Here is a 26,682-nt window from a genome sequence, read left to right as displayed (position 1 = left end):
AAAGAGATCTGAATCATTTAAAGTCCAGATACAAGTTGAAAACATTTTGCAAAAATAAAACAAAAACATAACGCTTCTTTTCTACTGATTACTTATATTGGAATTACTGTTAATTTTGCTGCTACATTATCCAGTATACTAGTTAATAATGAAGTGTTTCTTAATAAGCTATACATTTATATTGAAATAATGTGTAGTTAGAGGTTTGTGTTTCTTTACATATTAAAGAGCACATCCAATAATTTCCACACAATAATGTAAAGATATTCTGAATTGATTCTGCAAAAAAACAACACTGGTATCAGATCAGGATCGGTTTCGTCCGATACCGAGATTTCTGATATCTGTCAAACGGTATCGGTATTGTATGGTATCGGTGCGTCCTTATTTTTAATTCTCTAAATGAAATAAGTAAAACATTTATAAAAAGTGGCAGCAGTGCAATGTAGTGTTGGCACGGTACCAAAATTTAAGTAGTCGGTACCAATACCAGTGAAATTTCACAGTACTCAATACCATTTTCGGTACAAAAACAGGTTACTAAACAACACTCTTTTATTAACAAATTCTACAAAACATTAGCAGCAGAACTAAGAACAAAAATATGCCATTGAGCAACACTTTAATTTAAATATATAATTTTTAAATTATAACAACACTTAACAATATATGCTTAAAGTATTTCTGAACACATATAGGATTTGCTTCAACTTTTTCAACTTTTAATTACAATTTTTACCAAGTACTAAAAAAACAAAACTTAAATAAACAAGCATACAATAGAATGAATAAAAAACAATTTCCAAACTAATGTGCAAAGTGCTCTCTTATTAATAAAGCTGCATTTTGCCAGTTTTCTTCATGATAAGAAATGCATATGGACATATATATAGATATTATGATTAAATAAGTTCTAATCGAGCTGCATTAAGTGTGCGCGCTTGAGGGATAAGCGTCCCCGAGGCAGAGTCTTTCAGCCGGTTGCAGTTTCAATCTCTCCCCCTTAGATTGGGACATTCACGCAGAGGCACCGACCACACAGAGAAATGCCAGTTTCTGAGTTTATAGTTATTAACATGATCTGCTTCTGTATTATTTGAACTTTAATAAAGCTATAACGCATAAAATTTTACTGCATTTACTGCCGGGATGTTTCCTTTAAAGTGCTCCGCCTCCGCTTATTACACAACGGTACATGCTTCTGAATTTCCTTTTTTTTTATTTAATTCCCTAATACTTTGGGATATACATAAAATAAACTGAAAGTTTAGAGTGCATCTGGACTGATCTGTGTAATTCTTCCTCCATCAGGCGTGAACTGCTGCTCTACACGTCATCGTTACAGTGATTTCATGTTACGTTAAATGAGATCAAACGACTATTCAACAACGAACATTTTTCTCGTCAATTTTGTATTTTCGACGATGTCGATAATGTCGACTAAACGTTTAAGCCCTAATGCAAATAATAATATGCTTTTAAACTCACCTGCTTTAGTTGCTTGAATAAATCCGGGTGTCTGTCTTTCAGGTGCTTTATTAAGTTTGATGTGTTTCCTCCTTTCGTCAGAAAATTGCGAAAGCAGCGTTTACAAATAGGTTTTTGCTGATCTATGATGTTTCCCTAACCTATGAATTTCCAAACCTGGCTTTTTCCACTTTTCTTTTCAACAAGATTCAGTTGAGACTCCGCAGCAGCTTTGCTTGTCATCATCTTTTGCTTGTTGTGAGCATTCAAAACTTCCCAACTCTGCATGGGTAGACCTGGTACTCGGTACCGTAAAACATTTTTTGTTTGAGTACCGACTTGGTACCGGAGTACTGGTATTTTTGACAACACTAGTCTAAAATCTTGTCTGGAGCTTCAGTTAATGTTCACATCAACCATCAGAATGGGTCAAAATGTGATCTCAGTGATTTCGACCATGGCGTGATTGTTGGTGCCAGACGGGCTGATTTGAATATTTCCGTACATTCTGATCTCCTTGGATTTTCAAGCACAAATGTCTCTAGAGTTTACTAAGAATAGAGTCAAAAATAAAAAAAACATCCAGCAGTTCTGCGGCCAGTAACGCCTTGTTGATGAGAGAGGTCAACGGAGAATGACCAGACTGGTTCCAGCTGACAGAAAGGCTACGGTAACTCAGATAACCACTCTGTACAATTGTAGTGAGCAGAATAGCAACTCAGAATGCACAACGTATTGAACCTTGAGGTGGATGGGCTACAACAGCAGCACGTTGACCATAGTGTTCCTTACACTTGTGCATTTCACAGGCACTTTTCCCCCCAAAGTTACTTACAGTGCATTAAAGGTACATATGTTATCAAGTACATGTTCCCTTGGAATCAAACTCATGACCTTGCTGTTGCTATCACCATGCTATAACAGTTGAGCTACAAGAGCAAAGTACCACAGTATTGCCATCTGATTCCATCACTGTACCATGGTACTACCACAATACTTTGGTTTGTTTAGCCAATATGTTTCCAGTCTCTAAGAACAATGATTCACTCATTTTAATGAGAATTTTTGCTTGACAAGTGTGTGTGTGCTGTGTGACCTCTGCATGACCGCATCGCTCCCATCAGCAGCTCATCCTGTCATTCAGCAAAAGAGAGCGATTCTTTTCTCTCTGATAGTACAGAACAAAAGAGCTGTTGTCAGTAGATCTGGATTAGCTTTTTTGTGTTTTTGTGTGTATGCGCACATAGAATGAGAGAGAGAGAGAGAGAGAGAGAGAAGTGGTATCAAGAGATCAATGAATAAGTCTGCAGCATGTCTCCAAAAGCTGCATTACTGTAAGCTTTGTAAACAACGTTCTTCCTTTTGTCTGTGCTTTTAAGAAAGAGGAAACCATTGACACCCCCGTACATCAACATACCATCCCACACACACTGCACACATTCCTGTTTGGCTAACACAGCGGGTTAGTGGATGTATAAACATTACATACAGGGATGAAAAGAGAGATATGAACAGCTGAATGGCGGTGGAAGTGCTCTTTCATTCTTTTCTCTCTGGGATTCATCCGCATATGATTGTGGCCTTTTTAGGCGTCAAAGTAATTAAGCGTTCAGAAAGCATAAACAATCCTTTTGTTTCAAAATCAGATTGCTTTCTAAACACCCTTAAATTAAATTAAATGTACATTTCATTTCTTAATGAATTAGATTAAAATCACCTTACATTAAATTGTCTGTATGTGTAAAATCTAAACTATACGGCACTTGTTTTATTACACTATAATAGAACATTTTGAATCAGACTAGTAAGCAGCCACATAGCAACCCTTCAAAACACCCTAGCAAAGCTCTAACAACAACCAAGAACACCTCAGTAAATGTATGGCAACGTCCACCCACCCACAACTGAACTGTTTTTAAACTTGTCTAAACCTGGACTTCAAGGACAAAACCTTAATGCATAAAAAAGGTGTATGCCCCCTATTAAACAAACCTGCCATCTGGTTCACTTTAGCTCCTTGTGTCTTTTTTGTTCTTAAAAAGGGGTCAAGAATGTTATGTTCTCTGCAGAGGGCAGATTATAGTCTTGTTGTGGTTGTCCACTACCATAGCCGTAGAGATCAATATAGGGACGTTAATCTCAGTGTGTTCCTCTGTCAATCATGGGCCTATATTTAAAGGTCTTTTATGTGTGTTTAAATGTTTTTCTTCCACATTCTTCCAGGGCAAAAGCCCCTTAGTGTCTTTTAACCTTTGACTGCTCAGAAATTGTGTCTCTACCCAGAGGTGAAACTTTGGTGTTATAAACAAAATCATGACAGGCATGAAAAGCTTCCGGCTGTTCTTTCCCCTTTTTCGTCCTGTTTCCCATATCACCTTGAATGACTGAGCAGTCCATATATTTGGTTTTGGCAATTTCAACTGAATTCGTAGGAGTTGGTTTTTGTTTATTTGGTTGGTAATTGGTTAGTTGGACCATAATTGACAGATGACAGACATAGTGGGACTTTAAAGTCCCTGTTTACTTCCACTATGCACATTTCTGGTCATATTGTGAATTATATTACATATTTTAAATCATTTATGCTCATTATTAAAAAAAAACAAACAAATTGGGTGATTAGTCGTTGTAAATTTTCTTTACATTTAAAGTATGTTTCTAAGCCCATTTATTTGTCAGCCTCTCCCCTCAAACCACCTGTGCAACAGTCTGGTTCTGGAAGTAAAAATTCTATTCATTTTTTCCATAGGGGAATTGATTATTGACGATAACTTATAAAACTTTAACCCTCATGCTTCATTGGGTCATTTTTGAAACATTTGTAATTTTGTTTAAAAAAAATTGTATTCTCCATTCGAGTCGTCTAAGACTTCCTATATTTGCTATCTCAACACACACACACACACACAAATAAAAAATTGGACTGGATTTGATGAGTTGAGGCTTTGTGACACAAAAAAGGAACACTCATGTTATTCCGGTTAAAAAAACATAGAAAGAATGGGAAAGACTATAACACAGAGCAATTTTGGTTTTATTTGTCGTATAAAAATCAATAAATGAGACACAATGCAGAAAACTATCTCACATAAATAAAGGGATGAGCCTATAAAACATTCTCAATGCAGATAACACATGCACAATGTGGTGTGGGGGCGTGGTCGTGTGTCTGCGGAAGAGAGAGAGAGAGAGAGGCTTGTCACCTGGTTTATAATCAACAATAACACCTTTGTCTTGTTATGGTGATGCGGAGAGAGACATAAAAGGAACACAGAGTACCCAGAGAGGGAGAGAGAGATAGTTTACGGACATGTCCGTCATGTGTGTGTTTGTGTCTTTTGTTTAAGTTTTATATTAAACCATTATTTATATTGAAAAGCCGGTTCTTGCCTCCTAGAACCGTTTCATATCAGGCTAATGCTATTTTATATTTCCCAACTCTACCCCTAAACCTAACCATCACACAAACATGTGCACATCACTAGATTTAAAGATTTACCCATTTGGGAGCCTTATTTTTTTTTCTCACTCACAAGTTTAGACAAACCTATCCACACATACCAAACAGACCCCAATGGTCAAAGTCTCAGTCTGGCCCTTGTATGACAAATTTTATGGTAGAATTTTGATGTTTGAAATATATGTAAGGTAAAATAATATAAATATTTTCTTCGTAGCACAATCAGATTTGACTTTGGCAGCATGGCCAGGTTTGGCAGCATATTGGGGCATCATTGCAAAATCTGACACTTGTGGTTTTAAAAAATGCTACAAATTGACAAATAGTTGTTTTTATATTAGTCTAAATAGTGTATATATATCTATTCAATGCATAAATTGTGATACTATCTATAAATTAGGGTAAGTTTGTTACAACATTGGTTTTTAAAGATCAGCCAATGCATGGAGCTTTGAAGCCATCTACTGGACATAGTTGTCATTTCATGTAATTGTTACTTTTATGTTTTGCACACTCTTTCAATTTACTGAAATTGAAGTGAAGATAACATCAAATGTGCTTAATTTATATGATAATTAATGGTCTAATTTAGTAATTTAGAGCTAAATAAGGTCTAAATACCACAACTCCCCCTCCCCTCACAATTCCCCCACCCACGCAAATGCACAACTTTAGTGTTTTTACTATAATAAAATGTGTTATTACAAAACTTAATTACAAAAAAAAATCAAACAACTTTAGTGTGACTCATAAACGAACAATGCTCAAGGGACATGTGTGTGCTCAGAGGGTGAAAATGTATGTTATGTCTTTGTTAAAGCTATCCAGTCTGCATTATTACAACTTTATCTTTAAAAAAATCTTCCTGGAGAATTCATGGTGATGAAATACACCACCCATGATCCTGAGGGGAAAAATTCACCAATCAGAAAATCGCTCCAAACAAACCGAGACAAGCCCAGCAGCAATCAAATGGTGCAACTAAGTCAGTCTCTTGCTCTACACTCTCAAACTACTTGTGGATATTTGGATAGTTCTGACTATATTGTAATATACTTGTTTCTATAGATATAATCAACAACTTAAATAGTTTTTAATTTGATTATGTGATTCTTAATGCTTCATGTGATTGTAGTTCATTCCCTCTTACACAGTCTTGTACCTTCATCTTTTTGCCTGATTTTCAAATACTTTTTTGCTTCAAATTAAAGTTTGTAATGTTGTGATTCACATTGAAGCTGGTTGGTTTGGTTCATGGATTAGAACTCTTTTATGAAGGGTTTAAAGAAATCCCTATGAACAAATTAATGGGGAAAATACTTCTGGAACCAATACAGTTGAAAAAGTGGGTGGGCACTGTTGCGGTATATTATGGTGTGGAAGGCCAACTTCTTACAATCAGTCAAGTCCCGCCCTACATGTTTTCTCGGTTTGACTCAAAAATGTATCACATTGTTGAAGTAAAATGGGTTGCGAATACTTGTTTGTTCATGTTGATTTTATATTTTTCATGTTGATCCCGATTGTTTTAAAATCTGTTATTTTTTATTCACCCTTGTGATGTTTAAAACCTGCATGTATTACTTTCTTCCGTGAAACACAAAAGAAGATGTTAGTCTAAATGACAGCCTGTCACTCAATCATAATTTTTTTCGATGTAATGAAAGTGAATGATGCCTGAGACTAACATTCTGCCTAACATCTCCTTTTGTGTTTCACAGAAGAAAGTTTTACAGGTTTGGAACAACAAGAAGGTGAGTAAATGGTGAACTAGTCCTATAATTATGGATGCTGTACTAATGTGTGCTTACACCCTTCACAGCTGTCGTCCTGGCCGCCCACCGAAGCGCTCCTATGGCCCCAGAATCCTCCACCACAGAGCAAACAGCCTGCTTTCTCCAGCCCTGCTGTCACCCACAGGTTAACCCACCACACACATACACATTTCTTCTTTATAACCACCTTAACTGAGTAGTAAATTCAGATTGGATTTACTCACTCACAGCACCCCTCAAACATATGAAAATATATGCTTAAATCACGCCCTCCTATTCTGTCCTTCTGCTCATCTTGCATTCTCTCTCTCTCTCTGGTCATCTTTCACTCTCTCTCTCTCTGTCTCTGGTCATCTTTCACATGCATCGTCTTTTACAGTGACAGTGATGAATGACACAGCCCAGTGGGATCACTCATCCATCTGTTCATCCCTCTCTATTTCCTTCTTCCTCACACTGCCCAAAAGCCTCACGTCCCCCCGTCCTTTCCTCTCAGTTCTACTGTATCACATTGGCAAGGTTCGATACTGAAAATGTGCTGTAATCTGCCCTAATACTTGGGTGAGAGTCAACTGTGTTGCATTCATTATAACATTGTCTATTTGGTTTTTTTTTTATCTTTTAATCCGAAATGGTTACTGCTGAACTTTTAAGAATTCCTCCAGGGTCGTACCAGTAGTACCAGGGTCGTATATATAATAGACCTTGGGAGACTACAATAGACACATCCCCTCCATAGGAAATTCTTAAACTATTTTTCCAATCCTAAATATATGGTTACAGCCTTGCAAAAAAAGCAATAAATATTAATATGGATGGGCTTTACCACTTTCTTTTCAATCTAATACCTAGCAATATCAAGGCTGATATTGCCAATACTCTATAAAATAGATTTTTGGTGATTTCTGATAATGAAATTAGTAGTTTAATCCATGTATCATTATATTTAAAAGCCATAATATTTTAAATGTTTAGGCCTAAACTGCAAATTATCAGACATTTATTTTTGTTCATCATTTATTAACAACAGGACATTTTCAATCTTTTAACAGATTTAAATATAAATACATTTATAACAGACAAGCTAGAGACTGAGTGCTTTCTGTGACTGCTTGTGTATTTTGGATGAGTGGAAAGAAAAATAGATCCAATCATATGCAACTATTTTCTTGTATAGTTAATTTTTTGTCACTTTGAACCTTATATAAGGCAATAGTTTTCATGTTAAACAAAAAATAAAGTAGCTAGTTTAGTAGAAACCTTTAGTTTGTATATTTTTATGTGACTATCGATCCTCTCGATACAAAAGCAGTGGAGGTATCCAAACTTTAGGATCAATCCGGCCATTCCTAGATATTTATTTATACTAACCCTAAGCCTAACCAACAGTAAATTGGATTTTAAATACTTATAGTTTAACCCTTTAAGATCAGATAGGCTAGATAGAGGAAAAAAATATTATCAAAATATTAATAAATACAGTATTGACCAACACTAAATAGGTATAATTTTAAAGCTTAGAAGCTGTACTTTAGAATGCATGTTTGGATTATGACCAAAACTGAACAAGTGCTTTGAAATTTGCAAACAACTCAACGAAATACAAACAACAAAGTGCATTTTGATAATTACTGTGATCGGAAAAACCATCAAACTGATTAAATAGCCATGTGTCAAATGTCGTTGGAAAGCTCTCAAAGAATAGAATACAATTTGTTTTACTCACAAACAAAAATATAGCGAGTAATAGCTATGCACATTTCTTTGACATACATGATACATGATAACAGGTGTTGCTTATAAGCCACGTTTTTGCTTATATCTTCACAAAAAATTGACATACAGTTTCACATACCATTACATAGAGGAGTGGATTCCCATTAAATTGAGCCCATTTATAATTTAATTGGATGCATAGATTATTAGAGATTCAAAACTTTTATTACAGACTCAAGGTCCAAATCTTACCCACAACAATACATTGAATACACCATAACACACATACCTACATACCAAATTATTCACACAAAGCACAATTTGCACACAGCTCATTATGTGCTATTTGGCTAAAAACATGGTAACTTTCCTGGATGAGATGACTTCATCAGAAATTATGTAGTAAATTGTCCAGCATCATGGAACGTTAAAACAATTGTATTAGGATTCAGGTCACTGAAACCAGAGGTGGAAGTCATCCAAATATGGGCAGAGAGGATTGTTCACTCTAATTACATATGGCCACCAGGAGATGGCGCCAAGAACAAGACGCAGACTCAATGGCTCAAATGACAAAGAATGGAACTGAATAAGATCTCGTTACTCATGCCTGCATGCTTTGGAGAGAGACTATACCTGTAGTCATTATTGTATATTGAAGAGGCTTTTGGACACTTGGAGATGTTTCTGAACACTAGGATAAATTATATTTGTAATGCTATTACTTTTGATGGTATGATTGGTAACAAAACAAAAGCAGTTTTTAGGAGCTATCTTATTTACACCCTGAGATATATAATTTGAAATCAGAAAAATACGAAGGAAAAAAAAAGAGTTATAACCCTTTAATTCTGGGTATGCCACTGAAACCGTTTTTAAATCTTTAAAAACACCTTCAGAGCTAAAGAATTAAGTAGATAATTGAGTAAATTATGGTAGTCTCACTCTGTTTTGGTGTGCCTTAAAATAAATCATGGATTTGAAATAAAAAAAATTGAAATGTAAATAAAAAAAAAATGTGCTAACCCTGTTATGTTCATATGGAAGCCCTGAATCGCACCGTGAAGAAAATAAATCATTAGTAGATTTCTTTTTGTTTAGTTGTCTTGTGCCTTCCTGAGCCTATGTCCTACAAAAATTAAGTATTTAAATTAAAGTATTCTTTTTGAAAAACAATATATATATATATGTTTTATATATTATAAATTTATAAAATATTTTATATTTTATATTTTATATATATATATATATATTATATATATTTTTTTTTTCAAAAAAGAATACAAAAATAAAATTCTCTCTTAACATTTGTATTTCTATAAAAAATAAATCTAAATGTTATTTTTCTAAATTTGCCACTATCAGTAAGCATGAAATCTTAAGCTCACAACATGACAGATGACTGCTGTGGCACTTGATCTGTTGATTTATTGTTGTATAATACTCTAACTACAATGTTTTTCCAGTCTTAATCAAGGAAAGAAACATATATAATTTTTGAGAGTCTACTAATACATGAAATACTACAATAGAGCGCAACAGTGACCGCACACTTTTTCAACCATCTTGGTTCTGGAATCATTTACCCCATTCATTTCATCCATAGACTTTTAATAAAATCAAACAAAGTGTTGTGAGCCATGAACCAAACCAACCAGCTCCGAGGCAAATTTGTTTTGAGGCAAAAAATGATCCCAATCCCATGAAGCATTGTAAATTATGTCATTGAATAAAAAACAATGGGAATATATACAACTATTGGTTTTAAGTTGTTGATTATAAGTATAGAAGCAATATATTTTAAAATATCCTGATATGTTCAAATATATAAGCAGTTTAAGGGTGAAGGGATACTGACTCGGTTACGTCATTCACAGTGCGTCATTTGAGCACACGGTTGCTTCGGGTCACATTTTGTGGTTTTTGTTGGATGTGGTTCTCTGATTGGTGGCTCTTTCTTTGATGTACCATGGGTAATGTAGTTTGTTAATATGAATTCTGCTATCAAACACGATTTTTAAACAATGAAGTTGATAACGCAGACTTATGGATTCAACTGAAGCATATACCCTCGATTAACAACCTCGGAGCTCATGGTAGGTCTGTCTTTAAAGGTTTAAGTTATCATTGAAAATCAATTAGTCTATGGAATAAATGAATGGGATTTTTACTTGCGGAACCAGACTGTTGCGATGTAGAAAGGAAGTCCCACTTTACAGATAAAAGAGCCTATCACCTTTTAGATACAGACATCGCATGCCAATCATCTTGAGAACGTGCATGCACATTAACTGTACAAGCCAGGAAAATTTCTCGTAATCTGAGGTAATGAAGCACAATTTATTACACCATAAATTACACCATAAATACAGGGATGCACCGATCTGAAACATGAATTGGTATCGGCTCCGATTTTTAGCTGAAGCTTATAGACGGATCGGGTATTGGTCTGACGAGCCTGATCCAAATCTGATACGGTGTGTTAGTCATGTTCGGAACTGTAAAGCTCAAAAAATTACATAAAAAACATAAAAACACAATTAAAGTAGTTCATGTGACTCTTGCATTTTATTCAAAGCCACTTGATGATGTGCGATAGCTCTGTGAATCACAAAAGGCTGTGTTTAATAAGTAAATATATAAAATCCACGCGCAGCTCCAGCGCGTCAGTGAATGGCGCTGCTCTGTTTACACACACTCTTGCAGCTATTTGTATCCTTCAGTGCTCAATATTTGAGCGCTACTCACGAACATCTCAGATGTAGATGCTCAAAAGTTCGGTTCACTTATAATATGCATTTAGAATGGCACTGGAGGTGCATTTTACCAGAATTTGAATAAGAAGCGAATTAAACTACTGTGAACTTGCCTATAAACAGACACACATTTACATTTATGCATTTGGCAGACACTTTTATCCAAAGCGACTTACAGTGCAATTATTACAGGGACAATCCCCCCGGAGCAACCTGGAGTTAAGAGCCTTGCTCAAGGACACAATGGTGGTGGCTGTGGGGATCGAACCAATGACCTTCTGATTAACAGCCCTGCGCTTTAGCCACTACGCCACCACCATCACAGGACTTCCTGGAGAGTTAAATTACTGTTAATTTTGCTGCTATATTATTTAGTCTACTAGTTAATAATAAAGTTTTTCTTAATAAGCTATACATTTATATTGAAATAATGTGTAGTTCGAGGTTTGTGTTTCTTTACTTATTAAAGAGCACACCCAATTAGTTCCACACAATAATGTAAAGATATTCTAAACTGATTATGCAAAAAAACAACACTGGGATCGGATCGGTATTGGCCGTTACTGAGATTTCCGAAATCGGAACGGTGTATCGGTGCATCCCTAACTACAATATGTCTCTTGAGTTATAAAAGAGCAATCTCTGAGCAATACAATTTTCATCTGAGCAGTTGAATGTGACCAAAGGCAGTGACATGAATATTGTTTCTCTCAGTTTAAAAAATTTAAAAAGTCTAATTTCAATGACTTCGACATTTAAATCTATTATTTTTGTATTACCTAATCTGCTGCAGCTATGAATCCATGGTAACATAACTGGTCTTGTTGGCATGTTTTGGAATTTTTGTAGTTGTTTATGACATAGGGCAATGAAAGACAGCAGGGGGTGGTGTCATGAGAATGAGAGAACTTGATAGCTTTGTGTGAGAAAATGACTGAAATTCAAGTGAGAACCAGTGGCTTAAAGCAGCAAGTTTGAATGTGTGCAAGTTTAGCTGAGATTTGAGATCTACAGAGGAGGGGAAAAATTTAATTGAATAATGACTTACATTTCAGTCTTGTGTGCTATATTCTTGGAATATATGGATTACTTTTATGGCACTTTTATAGTGGTTTTGTCCTTTTTAGAGCTCGGCAGTGTGAATCACCCTTTATTTTCATTGTTTGGAAAAGTGCAGTGTGAACATTCATTCCAATAGCTTCTTTTGTGTTCCACTAAGAAAGAAAAAGTCAAACTAAAAATTTTGGGGTGAAGTATTTCTTTTAAGATGCACAACATGTTTTGAGGAGCACTGGTAGTTTGGCTCCATTGTCCTTGTGAAATAGTATTGCTTTGTTTTTGCTGTTGTTGTTGGTTTGCCGTTAGATTTAGAAGAATAGAATTTCCCTGAAGGGCAATCTCACCTCACATGAACAAGTGGTTTCCTTCTTGTCAAACAGTTTACATAACTCAACTCAAGTGTCTGAGGTTGTTTTTACCATAATCCCACAGCAATGCTCATGTAATAGCTGTATACTGTATTAGTGCCATTCAGCATTTACATGATTTTGTTACGTATGCAGTGAAATGCATACATTTTAAAGACAATATGTAAATATTTCCCTCCAAACCTTCCTATTTCAGTAGGAAATACATCAGTACATCAAAGAAACTGGGCTTGTTTCGTTATTTAATAAGGTCTCTAAGTGTGACTTTAAGGTCCCAATAATTTTGGGGCCACTGTGTACATATTCACCTTAACGCAGAGCATGTCATGCATGTAACAGGCTAGGGGACAGCTCTAGAGTTGTAGGGAAAAAACATAACTAAATATAGGGACAAAAAGGAGCATGCTGCAATTTTAACTGCAGTCAGTGGTTCAGAGCATTGACTACCCGTCACTAATCAATTACTTTTTGATTGTATCCATGGTCTTAGCCTGGTTAACTGTGCTGGTTGTAGGAGGAGTTTAAAAGGATTGATTGGCAGAATGCTGTTTCGTGGACGGCTTCAATGATATGTTTGAATAAATAATGCAGTCCACTTAATAGAGAGCTGATTCAGGTCCCTTATCTCACTCTGATCCTCCAGTTGATCTGACGAACCACACCGTGACAACATTCATTCTCTATATACTACGGAATTGATTGCTGTTAGGTTTACTTCAATGTGCTTCATAAATAGCACATCACTTAGCAGCCTGAGGTCTGGACAAGTGAATTGAGGTGCAAGAGGGTGATAGGTCTGAAAAGCCCAATTGTTGTTTTGCATTTAGAGAACAATGTTGTTGCTCGGAGGTTGCACATTTATAGCTCAGAAGTTCTGTTATGTTTTAATTTAGGATCAATGATGTATCTCCGGATCAATTAAAACAGAAACAAATGAAATCTGAATTGTTGACATACACTCAAAAACAAAGCTCTTTGGCTAAACTTGATTAAGTCGTGGACTTTGGTTCCACGTGTTTGAAATGAGATTTTAACTTAAAAATAGGATGTAATCTCAACACAAATATTTTGTGTAGAAAGAACTTGGGTAAACCCAACAAAATCAGACATGCCAGTGTAACTCAAATAAATCTATTTTATTTCTTTATGTACTAACTAGTGAAAGTAAATGTTGGCATGCTAAATATATGCTGCTTGGAAGCACTGCTGAGTGTAGTTAAGTGGTTAGCACAGCATTTGCTCAATGAAGCGAGCATTCAATTTCTTGTGCAACATCTTTTGTACTGTACCTGTCCTCATCATTATCTCTTGTTCCACTCTTCACCATAATGGTAACCCATTTTACAAACTTAAATGGATAGAACACAATAAAAACAAGTTGTGACAAAATTATTTGTGTTGAATTGTGCTACTTTAGTTTTAATTAAGTAATTGTGACAGGGCGGAGGGCGGGGCCGTGTGTGATTCCACACACCTGGCCCGTAATCAGGCTAATCAAGCCTCAGAGAGGGATAAAGGCTGAATGGAAGCTGAAGTGTGACAGAGAGAGAGATTATGGACAGCTGTCTGACACTTTTGTGTGTTTGTTGTTTTGGTTCATTTTTATATTAAAATGATATTTATATTGTCAAGCCGGTTCTTGCCTCCTCCTTTCCATTAATCATTTACAGTAATTCATGTATTTAATTAAATACATTTTAAGTAAATTGAACAAACAGCAAAATTATTGTTTAGTGTATACATAATGTATATACAGTACATCTATAGTATACTTCTATACTGACTTTTGATCACACACATTGGTATGTTGTCAAATCTGAGCAAAAATAGCAGACAAAAGGTCAAGTAGACTAAAAATGTGCTTTATGTGTTATAACATCTAAATGAGTTGGCTTTGTTTAAGTCTAAAATATTTTTAAATGTGACTACATTAGATAACTTCAACGGAAGTCATTTTTAAGATTCAGATCGGGTAGAAATAGCTCCTCAAAGTTAAAACTACACAGTTTCACTATTTACAGTGCTGTTGATGATATTGCTGAGATCTCTTCTGAGACTCTAGTGAAGAGACATCAGATCACAATTTTTTATTATTTTTATTTGCTCTCCTTTAATCTTATCGTTGTCTTGGAGAAACAATTCAAATAAAAGAGTAAAAAGATCATTATTGTATTTTTTTCTCTCCAAACGGTTGTTATTTGAATGTTAAAACTGATATGAGTGTTTCGGTGTGTTGTTGTGTTTATATGTTATTGTGCTTGTGTGTAATGCAGACCTGACAACAGCAGCGATGGCTGAAGCGTTGAAGATTCAGAAGATGAAGATGATGATGAATTTACACAAGAACAACAATGGCTCAGAATTCGATTCAGATGAGCTTAATTCTAATACAGGTACACACACATTTTTTAATGTGTGTGTGTTTATATGTTTATGTGTTAATTTGTGTGTGTTAAATTAGTCTTCCTGTGTATATGTGTCTGTTTATGTTTGTGTTCCTTTAAAGTCAGCTTGTTTAAAGTGCAATCTGTAGATGTGCCAGACAGATGGTCTTGCAATAATAACCAGGGCCTTCTGGGTGAGATGAGCCCCATCACAGAGCTCGCTCAGGGGGCCCATGTCACAGTGCTGTGCTTGGTTTACAGAGACTAATGATGACATTAATGACTGCTGCCTGACTGTGCATTTAGAGAGGACCAAACAGACAGGAATATAGTTAATCATTCACCAGCCTCAGAGATGAAAGAAGAAATTTTTTCAAGAGGAACATGCATGCATATGTGCATAAAAACATAAATTGTAAAAATATAAATTGATCATGTTATATATGTGTAATATATATACACCGATCAGCCACAACATTAAAACTAATATTGATTAATATTGTGTAGGTCCCCCTGTGCTGCCAAAACAGCGCCAACCCACATCTCAGAATAGCATTCTGAGATGATATTCTTCTCACCACATTTGTACAGAGTGGTTATTTGAGTTACCGTAGACTGTCAGTTCGAACTAGTCTGGTCATTCTCTGTTGACTTCTCTCATCAACAAGGTGTTTCCATCCACAGAACTGCTGCAGAGACCTGGTAGAGAAAACTACACACAGCAATTGTGTGGGATCTGACTACAGACTCCTCAAGCTTTTTGCCAACCCTCCTTAAATATACAGACATAAAACAATGTGTACCAAATGGTATTATCCTTATAATATAAAGACATTATCACTTTGTCACCATTAGTTTTACCAACATGGGAAAGAGACCATTATTCCAGTCGCACAGATACATCATAAATGATATCAAACACATACAGTTTTTTTTTGTTTTCATGGTATTTGTTATATTTTTACATATAAATTGTTACGATCCCTTGTTGTCTGCCCTGTGTTCTCTGTCTCACTTGTCACGTTTCCTTGTTGTCTTCTCCATGTTTTCCGTTCCACCCATCACCGATCCCGTTCCATGTCACGTTTTCCCTGTTGTCCGCCCTGAGTCTCACTGTCCGTGTGTGATAAACTACACTTCCCTTCATTCCTGATCCTCTTCACTGCCGCCTCGGTGTTATTGTCCGCACCTGTTTGTTATTTTGTCATTATCGTGTCTGTTTATTTAAACCCCGCTGTTTTCCCTTTCCTTTGTCGATCGTTGACGTTTCACCACCTATGAGTGGTGGTGGTGTAGTGGGCTAAAGCACATCACTGTTAATCAGAAGGTTGCTGGTTCGAGCCCCACAGCCAACACCATTGTGTCCTTGAGCAAGGCACTTAACTCCAGGTTGCTCCGGGGGGATTGTCCCTGTAATAAATGCACTGTAAGTCACTTTGGATAAAAGCGTCTGCCAAATGCATAAATGTAAATGTAAATGTAAATGTCCGTGCCGATGTTTACTCTTTGTCACTCGTGTTCGTTCGTGGTAACCCTGCCCTTTGTGGATGTTTTGTCAACCTGTGTTCACCTGTGTGTATTTTTGTGTTTGAGTTTAGTTTTTTCCCATCGTGGACTTTTCGTTTGTTCCTGAGTTTGTTTATGTCTGTTTTGCTTGTTAATAAAGTACTGCGCTTAGATCCGAATCTCCCGTCTGCCTTCTCCTGCTTCTCACACCATAACATAAATCTTGTGTCTTTGTATTGGTCCTGAGCTGTATTCATCAAACGTGGTGATATTCAGGTGTAGATTTCAGCTTTTGTGAGAGAGTTCTATGACATTGTTTCTTGCAGATTTCTTTGACTTTTACTGGAAATGGTCCCTTTTGTGCATAGACATCCTGGTACCAGCCTTACACTCTGAATGGTGTCAAAAACAAAAAACATCCAGAGAGCAGCAGTTCTGTGGATGGAAATTCCTTGTTGACGAGAGAGGTCAACAGAGAATGGCCAGACTAGTTTGCACTGACAAAGTCTACGGTAACTCAGATAATCGTTCTGTATAATTATGGTGAGAAGAATATCATCTCAAAATGCTATTCTGAGATGTGAGTTGGTGCTGTTTTGGCACCACGAGGGGGACCTACACAATATTAGGCAGTATATGTTAATGTTGTGGCTGATTGTTGTATGTAACATACAGTATATACTGTAGTTTTTACGGTTTACTAATAATTATTCAACAAATCTCATATAATGTTTCGACAAGTCTTGCATGACATATTTTCAGACAACTTTAAGTCTTAGGTTTTCAAACACAGCAGCCATATACTAACCCTGTCTAAAACTAACACAGATAATGTTGACTTAAAGGTCACTCACACAAGTGTTTTGGAGGAAAGCAGCACAGCGTTCCTAGTGAGAACATCTGTGGACAAGCAGACGAGAGAATTTAGGACAAAAGAAAAAAAGACCTTCATCAGAAGATGGAATGTAGTCAAGAAAAATCAGCATCAAGTATGGCATCAGAAGAGAGGGGAGAGACAGTGAGAGAGCATTTCTTTCTCCCTGCGTTGACAAGTTGAAAGAAAAATTCCATGCATTATTTAACAAGATGGCCGAAAGCTGTCATACGGGTGAATGGCTGCATTAACAGAAACAGGTGTGCGCACATACGGGTGTATGTTAGCACATGTGTGCTTGTTTTCATGTCAGCATTTGCTTAGCAGGGAAGTCATGTATAGTGAAACGCACACTGTATCTCTTCGCCTCTTTCTGTCTATGTGAGCATATGGCCAAATTTTTTTGTCTTCACCCATCCACTCTTATTTTCTCTCATCTTCTCTCTCAAGTCTCCCTTATATTTCCGATGACTGTCATTGTTGTGTAAATCTGTTTTTTTTATTGGACTGGCAAAAGTTGATGTGTACATGTGTGTGTGAGTTTTTGGTAAATTTACCATAACATGTAGAAGAGTTCTTGTCTTAAAACTGAACATAAAAACTGAAAGCATTGCCATAGAAACCATGCTCATTTGATCAACCATTCTGAAAGGCTGACCATCTGGATTTTTATTAATAACTAAGTTACTAATTACTAAGTAATTACTATTATTTATTGCTGTGTTTTATATTTATTTGTTCTCTGATTGGCCCAAAAATGCTGATTGTTGTATAATCATTGTTTGAGATTAACTTGATGAAATAAATTATTCACAAAAAATGGGCTGAGAAAAGTAATGCATTCACAATGAAGTATGTTTTTGCAGTGTAGATTCAAAAGAACAGACTCATAAGAATCATTTGTTTGGAAATTGGACTACAGTGGTCATGCTGTTGGTTCCACGCTGTAGACTCAAAAGAACAACTTTTCAGAATCATTCGTTCAGGAATCAGATTACACTGGTCATGATATATATTTTGCTCAGTAGATTCAAAAGAACCAGCTCTTAAGAGTCAATCATTCGGGAATCGGACTACACTGTCGTGAAGTATGTTTCGCCGTGTAAATTAAAAAGAAGCGGCTCATAAGAATCATTCATTCGGGAATCAGTCTACATTAGTAGCAGAATATTTTTGCACACTAAATTCAAAAGAACTGGTTTATAAGAATTATTATTTTTGGAATCGGACTTCACTAATCGTAAATTTTGCTTTGCACAGTAAAAGAACCGGCTCATGTGAGTAATTTGTTTGGGAATCGGACAACAGTGATCACGCTGTGTGTTCTGCGCTGTAGGTTCAAAAGAACACATTTTGAGAATCATTCTTTCAGGAATCAAACTTCACTGGTCACACTGTAAGTTTCGCTGTAGATTCAAAAGAAAGCGGCTCTTAAGAGTCATTCTTTTGGGAACCAGGCTACACTGGCCGTGAAGTATGTTTTGCGCTGTAAATTCAAAAGAACTGTCTGATAAGAGTAATTTGTTTGGGAATTGGTCTACACTAGTGACTGTATTTCATTCTGTAGATTCAAATGAATGATTTTTAAGAATAATTCATTCAGGAATCAGACTAAACTGGTCACACTGTATGTTTTGCTTTGTAAATTCAAAAGAGCAACTTTTATATGTCATTCGCTCAGAAACCTGACTACACTGGTTGAGCTGTGAGTTTTGTGCTTTAGATTCATTAGCATTGTTGCTGTTCTGCTAAGTGGTATCATGAAACACTGTCAAAATATTTAGTATGGTGTTGCTATAGTGCTCTATAGTGAAATTTGTCGTTTTATCGTCCACCAGGTGAAATCATAATTCTGATGGCTGATCGTAAGCCTTAAAGTCAACATGAAACAGATTTTACAGCCCATTTTACTTTGTAATATGACATGTTTCCAAATGAAACAAGAATACATTTGTAAGGTAGAGCAAGTAATTACATTTTGATAAATGATTACAAAGACAAACTTTATTTGCCATGGAATAATGTGCACTGCTGAATCATGCACAATAAGGAGTGTGTATTAGATAGTATCAAGATAGGATCAAAGACCTGCCAGTAGATATCACTAATACAAAAGAAGTCTGTTACAGACATTCATCAAAAGCTGAATGTTGTTTCTTATTTGAGTACTTGACACAGTACACAGAAGATTACATGTGCATTAGTTTGTTTTACATGTGTTTGTAGAACAGCTGCAGCTCTTGTTTTCTCTGATTGCTCCTGCTTTTCCTCGTTTCATCCATCTTCATCTGTCTGATTACTGTGAATAAGCGCCCTCTCACTTACGTTAGAACTCCAGTCCCAGAACATATATGAGAGAGTGTGTGTGTGTGTGTGTGTTGACACAGTCTTGATTTCCACAGGCATACAGATCATTGCACAGATGGCCATTCTATTGTTCAGTATTCATAGTGCAAGTGGTCCAGGCTGCAAAGGTGTGCCATGGTGTTGTATGTAACTGTACTGTTTATTATAAGGCTATTTTTGTCCGCCATTCTGAAGACCTTTTTGTCTAGAGCACGTGAAATTCTTATGGGACCGATTTATCATTGATTCGTTTGCCACAATCTGCCACCTAAACACCATCTGCTCACAATGGCACTCACATTCATGATAATGAGATATTATTTCAGTGCATTTTGGGGACTGGGTTTTGGGAAGCATGTCTTTATGTCTTTGAAAAGTAACTAAATTATGCCCATCTATAATATTTCCTGTTATATTTTACTTTTCAAGGGATAAGTATAAGGTCTTTAGTGCATTAGTCAACTTTCAATTGAAAACAGAGAACAGAGAGTAAAGGGATAAGTGATCCAAAAATGAAAATGTATTATTTTCAAGTTATGACAAAAAACAACATTATTTTCTCAACCAAATGTACTCATGTTTTACTTTGATTCTGAGCATCTTATGTGTTTTTTTTTTATAGGACATATTGGTTTGTCTTGGGAGAGAGAGAAACATCCGTCACCTGCTTCAGAGAAAACACAACACAGCATGAACAACTCTCAGCTCAACTCTCTCCAACACACCCATCTACTGGCCAACAGTGAGTATTAAAGGAACAATTCACCCTTAAATTTCATGTCGTTCCAAATTCGTATGACTTTCTTTCTTCCGTGGAACACAAAATGATCTCTTATGCAGAAAGTTAGGGACTGACATCCTCATTTGCCATTCACTTTCTTTGCACATTTTATTTCCCATGCAATGAAAGTGAAAGGTGACATAGGCTGTCATTCTGCCATACTGTTTTTCACTTTCTCTGTTCCTCTCTCTCTCAGGACTGGACCTGCCCTTCATGATGATGCCGCATCCCCTGCTTCCTGTTGGACTTCCTCCGGCCTCTGTTGCCATGGCAATGAACCAGATGAACCACCTTAATACAATTGCCAACATGGTTGCCAGTGCACAGGTGCACAGCTCTGTCTCCAGGCCGACATCTGTCATCAAGGTAGGAAATACACAAAACACACTAGAACACACACATGTGCACTCTTCCAGGTCATCAAGGATTGCTCACACAAATGGTCATTCAAAATAATCACATAACCACACATACCTGATTTTTAGCTTTACTTTAATGGTTTTGGAGATTATGCTGGCACACTATTTGACTTTTCACAAGCATTTGTTTCTTTGTCCTGCGAAAAGACCTACTTAGATCAACATGAATTTCCATACCACCATTCATGGTCATTGGATGGTCCAAAATGGTCCAAGCTGGTTTATATGGTTAATCAGGTGGTCTACCAGCCGGTGGGTCTGAGACTTACCCAGTAGACCACCCAATTAACCACCAAAACCAGCTTTGACCAACCAAAGGCCATAAATGATTGGCTTTGGCCAGCTAGCAACTATGTGAAACCATGCTGGTCTTTTTCAAAAAAGCCAACCAAAATTGTCTGTGTCTTCTCTTATAAAACATAAATTTTATCATAGTAAATTCCACACGTAGTTAATTCCAAAATGATTGTTTAATGTAAAGCATTTTGAGGATTAGTGGACATTTCATTAGGTCAGTTCATTAAGTGATGAGCTGTTTCCTCACAAAAGCAGTATATTCTGCACACTGATGCATCTCCTCCTTAGACATCCGTTAAAAAATAGGCCTCTTGTCTCCTCGTCAGTAGTCTCAGCCTCAGACGGCACACCCACGGACCGCTCACAGTTCGTGCACTAACCGTCTGATGCTTATAGCAGACAAAACTGGAACGTGCTTTCTCTATCAAGTCAGCGGCAATCTGATTGGCTGGTTTGATGGAACTTCCTCGAATAGACGAGCACAGGGCATTTTATCAGTCCGCCTGGAAGCCAAGTTGTGTTCATAAGGATCCACGTTGATAGAATGAGCGCTTTTGAGGACAAAACAATCACAGAGTTTGCCCAAGTTTGTCAGGTTAGTGACATCAAATGTTTTAAAGATATTCAGAGTTTCGTTTGAGGCACGTAACAGAAAGTAAAGTGGAATATCCATGAGTAGATCTGTATTTTTTACTTCAGAATCAGAATGAGCTTTATTGCCAAGTGTGCTCACATACACAAGGAATTTTCTTTGGTGATAGGAGAAACAATCAAGTGCACACAGAACATTACAGTGAGACACAGAATATACAACATGGTAAGAGTATAAATAGACATGCAAAAAAAATAGGACATATAGAATGGCGTATGTTCATGTGCAAGTGGTAATATATGTGCAAGATACGGGTATGTACAGTTATTGAGTGAATTTTCATACTTCTTGACAAACATGACAGATAAGTCTGTAAAATTCTCTATAATGAGGTTTACTGTACTGTGCTTAGACTCTCTACACATTTTCTGCTCTTCTCCAGTGTGTTTTCTGTGCAACCGCTCGTGGAGACTCGCGCACCATTAAATAAATTATTTATTATGGTATGATACATCTCAGATTACCCTGCACCTAAACACCCCGTAATGACAAACCCGACTATGATTGCTCACTTTACATGTCATTTAGATGGCTTTTCCTGTCTAAATGGGTGGTTCTTGGCCAATTGAAATGGCTGTAGACATCAGACCTATGCCATACTCATAGGTCTGGCTATGCTAGACTACCTTGCCAGTGTACAACCCATAGAATGTCTGTAGTACTGCTGCGTTATGCATTGCTATGCTAACCTTGTAGGCTCTCCTTGATCGAAGGGCTCTGGTACAGTCAAGGACTGGCACATTTGCCAGTGTTGTGCTGAAATTTGACTCCCCGCCAGATTTTGACTCTGCGCTACCTGATTGGTTCTTATTCCTAAAGCCTAACCCTACACCCACCCCTAACCTTAGCCATAGTAGTGAGCCATTTTCCCTATCCCTAAAGGCCACCTGTAAACATAAGGATACTAGGGAATCATATTAAGGCACAACACCGGCGAAGCTCACAGTCCTCGTCCTCGACTGGTGCTGATGACGAAATTTGAGTCATGCATACTGTGCGAAGAGCAATCAGCAACACGTACAATCAAAGTATACTTTGAGCTTCATTAGGCTTGAGATTGATGCCTGTTTCATGATCAGAAAATGTTCCAGATGATTATCGATATATCTTCTTTTTCAGATATAAACTGGGCTGCACGTTGCCCAAAAGTATTTGTCTCTTCATACAAATTTCTCAAAACAACTTTCGCACTGTCAGATGACATGGTGTGTTCTAAAATATAATTTTCTACAAAGGTACACACACCGCAGCTCAAATGTTTCCGGAGTCTGCTAAATATTCTGCTGCACCACGGAGCTCAACTCACATTGTTTTCCATTAAATTTGACCCAAATCATTATCAAAGGGCAAAGCTTATTTACTCTAGCCATCACTGGATGATATATTGTGTATAAGTCAAGTCAAGTCATTTTTATTTCTGTAGCGCCATTCACAACACACATTGTTTCAAAGCAGCTTTACAGAAAATCATGCATTAACAAAAAATGAAACCGTAATATCTATAAAGTTTTAAGAGTCATCATTTTGTAGTTTGATAAAATAGGATTGTGAATTGTGTTTAAAAATAAGTAATTGAATAATAATTGTATTTAGAAACCCAGTGAGCAAGCCAAAGGCGACTGTCTCAAGGAACACATAACTCCATAAGATGATGTTTAATGGAAAAAATAACTTTTGGAGAAATCAGACTCACTGTGGGGGCCAGTTCCCCTCTGGCTGACATCATGAATATAATGCAAATATGACTTAATTTTGTATAGTGCAAGTCATGGTTTAAAATTATTAAACTAAGTAATTGTTAAAGGTCAATGTTTAAAAACGGATTTTGTAAGAAATGTAAGATTAATGACTAATCTATTTGAAGATCATCTTGGATTAACTGCAGACGTTCACATAGATGTATTGTCCTTTGTTAGTTAGCTGATGAAGGCTTTTGCTGGCAATTCATTTATAGTCTATGTATTCTATTCTAAGAGTGTAGTCCATCATTAGACCAAGGTGATGCAGATATGAAAGTAAATGTATCTTTCATATTTATTTTCAGTTACAAGTATGACTTTTTGTGTTTTGACAGCTTGAATGAAACCATTTCAAGGTTACAAACAAATAAATTGCATAGTAATTTCTAATTGTTCAGTTTGTGCAGTTACACCAGTTTCATACACTAACCTGCAAACTCATTAACATCACTTTATTCATTCTTAAGTACAAAAACATTCGTAACTTTTGAGTGTATGGTGATGACTAGATCCACAAAACCACTCATCCAGTGTGCATCCAGGTTCATTAAATGTTATATCAGCCTCTTGTGGTCTCACAACGCTATTACGCCAGACTACATTGAGTAGGCCAACTAAGTGAATTGGAAAGCACACAAATTTGGCTTCTAATTTAAATGTGGACTAAAGTTAATATATCAATGCCTCAAAAATATATAACCGATATATCGATATTTAATGACAAGCCTAGTTATCATGACGGGAGAGTTTATATATAAGTGTGTGATTTTTTATGTGACTGAATTTCCTCTTGTCCATTTCAGCAGGAGTGTTTTGAAGATGGTCCTTTTCTGACACCATCTGTAGAAGGGAACGTTCCTCAGAAAACAGAGCCATCACCTCAACATACCAGTTCAGATTCCAGCAGCCCCACACACCCTTACACACACTCTCCACAAAAAGCAGGTGAGTCAAGCATCTCTCTAACAATTTCTCAGATTTAGAGTTAGGATTGGAACAAACCCAAAGTATTAGTGACCTAAAATTGTGTGGCTTGTTGAGGAGAGGTGTTTATAGCTTTTTACAAAGAGAGACTTCAGACTTAAGATTCTTGCCTGGTGAACTGTAAAGCAGGTGAAAAAATACCATTGACTTACATAGGAGGAGGAACCTGAGCCATGTCAAGGGACATATGGAAAATATTTCATACAATTTGGGGTGGGCTCTTTTGAGTATGCAACCACTTAAAACACCCTTGCAAACACACCTTAGCAATCACATATAAATGCCCTTGCATATTAGCAGTGGCTTTTGCATGGGCAAGCACCACTGTTTTCTTCAGAATTTCAAAAATCTAGTGTTTGAATGTTAGTGAATTTTGTTTTTGCTGTTATTCTCTTTATTTGGATGTGTGATATTACTGTTGTTTCATAATATTCTGCATGTAATGTCCATGATAAACAACATTACATGCTTTATATTGAGTAAAAAGTCTTAAACTAATAAACAAGCATTGCAATGTTTCTGATGTATGTACAACAATAGTGCAAAGCAATATATGTTCATAATAGTCTCTGCTATTCAGAAACCTCTTGTTTCATTTATCTACTCTCTTTATAATTCTCTCTTTCTTTAGCTTATGACATTCATGATGAACAAAGGAAGACAGAGACAACTCTGCATATGAAAAGGCTTTCCAATGACAGGGGTGTGTTTCCTATTCATAACCCAAATATGACCTAACATTACATAACATAAACAAAACCCTCTGACCTTCTCTACTCTCATTATAGTTCAAATATTGCACAGAGTTGCAGAATCTATTTAGTTTATTTTGGTGATGTAATGGCATATTAAATAGGGTGCAATATAGTACATAACGAATCTCAAAACACAACAATTTAAACAATATGTTCATTATTCATATCATCCTCTACCAGTAAATATATAAAACTCATAAACCGACAGACATGCATCTGTTTGGAAGTGTTGTGGAGCAGGCGATACAGTCACAATGGAACTAAAGGAATTTTACATTATGCATTATATTATTTTAAACTGAAAGACCTCGTGAAATATTAATTTAGGGGAACTTTACAGTATATGCTAAATTATCTACCACATATGTTGCAGTTTTTGTTTAGTCTCAGTTTGTGCTTGCAATGGTGCTTTTACCTATGCTATTTTAAGAATTAAACAGAGTCTGTATTCCACTGATACTGTGTTTGATTAGTAAACTTTATCCAACTGCATATTTGAACTTTGCAGATGGTCTCTCAGTTTTCATTTTCATTTGGAGTGAAGTTATTGTAAATAATTATTGTAAAGATATTACAAGATATCCCCATAAGGGAAAAAATAAAGCTAAATAAATTAATGAACTAGAATAGAAAGAGAGAGATATGAAACCAAGAGTAAGAAAAAAGAGTGAGAGGTCAAAGGTCAATACTTTTCAAAAAGTTGCTGCTTTTTTATTTTAATTATTTAAAATAAAATATTAAATAATATTTAAATAGTAAGTTTGAATCTTAAATAATGTTTAGGAATAATATTAATTATAATTAATTATATTAAAGATATGTTTTATTTTGTAATATTATAATATTATAGAAATACAATTATAATGATTCACTTTTTACTTTATATTTACTTATATATACTATATTTTACTTTTTATTTACTATGTGTGTGTGCGTGTGTGTGTGATCAAATATGCAACATTATAAATTATTCTTTATATTTAATATTTTATATATATATATAAATATAATTGTATTTGTTTACTTCTATTTGTGCATTTCTTGATAATGGAAATTAACAGTCTACAAATTTGTTTCTACAAATAATTCAAAAGTAATTAAACCTTTTGTGTTCTTTTGTCTGCAGTTGAGCAGAACGCGGTGAAGCCAACGATTTTTGAGAAGATCCCGCCTCCAAAGTTTCCTGCGGGATTCCCTGCTTCCCTCCTATTTACAGACGGCCTCTCCTCCGTCGAGACACTTCTCACTAATGTCCAGGTATGGCTGTGGAGGAATGCATGCAAACACACACATGAATACACATGCAACATCTATAATGTGTGTACAGTTGAAGTCAGAAGTTTA

At 36.1% G+C, this 26,682-nt stretch overlaps 1 protein-coding gene across 4 annotated transcripts in view; it reads left to right on the top strand.

Moving 5' to 3' along the window:
* The window catches only part of dachb (dachshund b), a 53,292-nt gene that overhangs the window by 16,006 nt on the left and 10,604 nt on the right, over positions 1–26,682 (top strand). The window contains exons 2-8 of one of the 4 annotated variants that reach the window (XM_052127182.1): positions 6,750–6,847; positions 14,875–14,994; positions 20,334–20,453; positions 20,689–20,858; positions 24,406–24,544; positions 25,215–25,286; positions 26,465–26,595. In XM_052127182.1, coding sequence (XP_051983142.1) covers positions 6,750–6,847; positions 14,875–14,994; positions 20,334–20,453; positions 20,689–20,858; positions 24,406–24,544; positions 25,215–25,286; positions 26,465–26,595 — 850 coding nt within the window. Of the gene's footprint in view, positions 1–6,749; positions 6,848–14,874; positions 14,995–20,333; positions 20,454–20,688; positions 20,859–24,402; positions 24,545–25,214; positions 25,287–26,464; positions 26,596–26,682 lie in introns of all 4 variants that reach the window. The other 3 variants (XM_052127181.1, XM_052127184.1, XM_052127183.1) reach the window with 3 other exon arrangements.

Source organism: Xyrauchen texanus, chromosome 5 (genome assembly GCF_025860055.1).
Source record: "Xyrauchen texanus isolate HMW12.3.18 chromosome 5, RBS_HiC_50CHRs, whole genome shotgun sequence".
In the NCBI taxonomy this organism is placed as follows: domain Eukaryota; kingdom Metazoa; phylum Chordata; class Actinopteri; order Cypriniformes; family Catostomidae; genus Xyrauchen; species Xyrauchen texanus.
The sequence above is the reverse complement of the archived record's forward strand: the minus strand, read 5'-3'. Positions and strand labels throughout refer to the sequence as shown.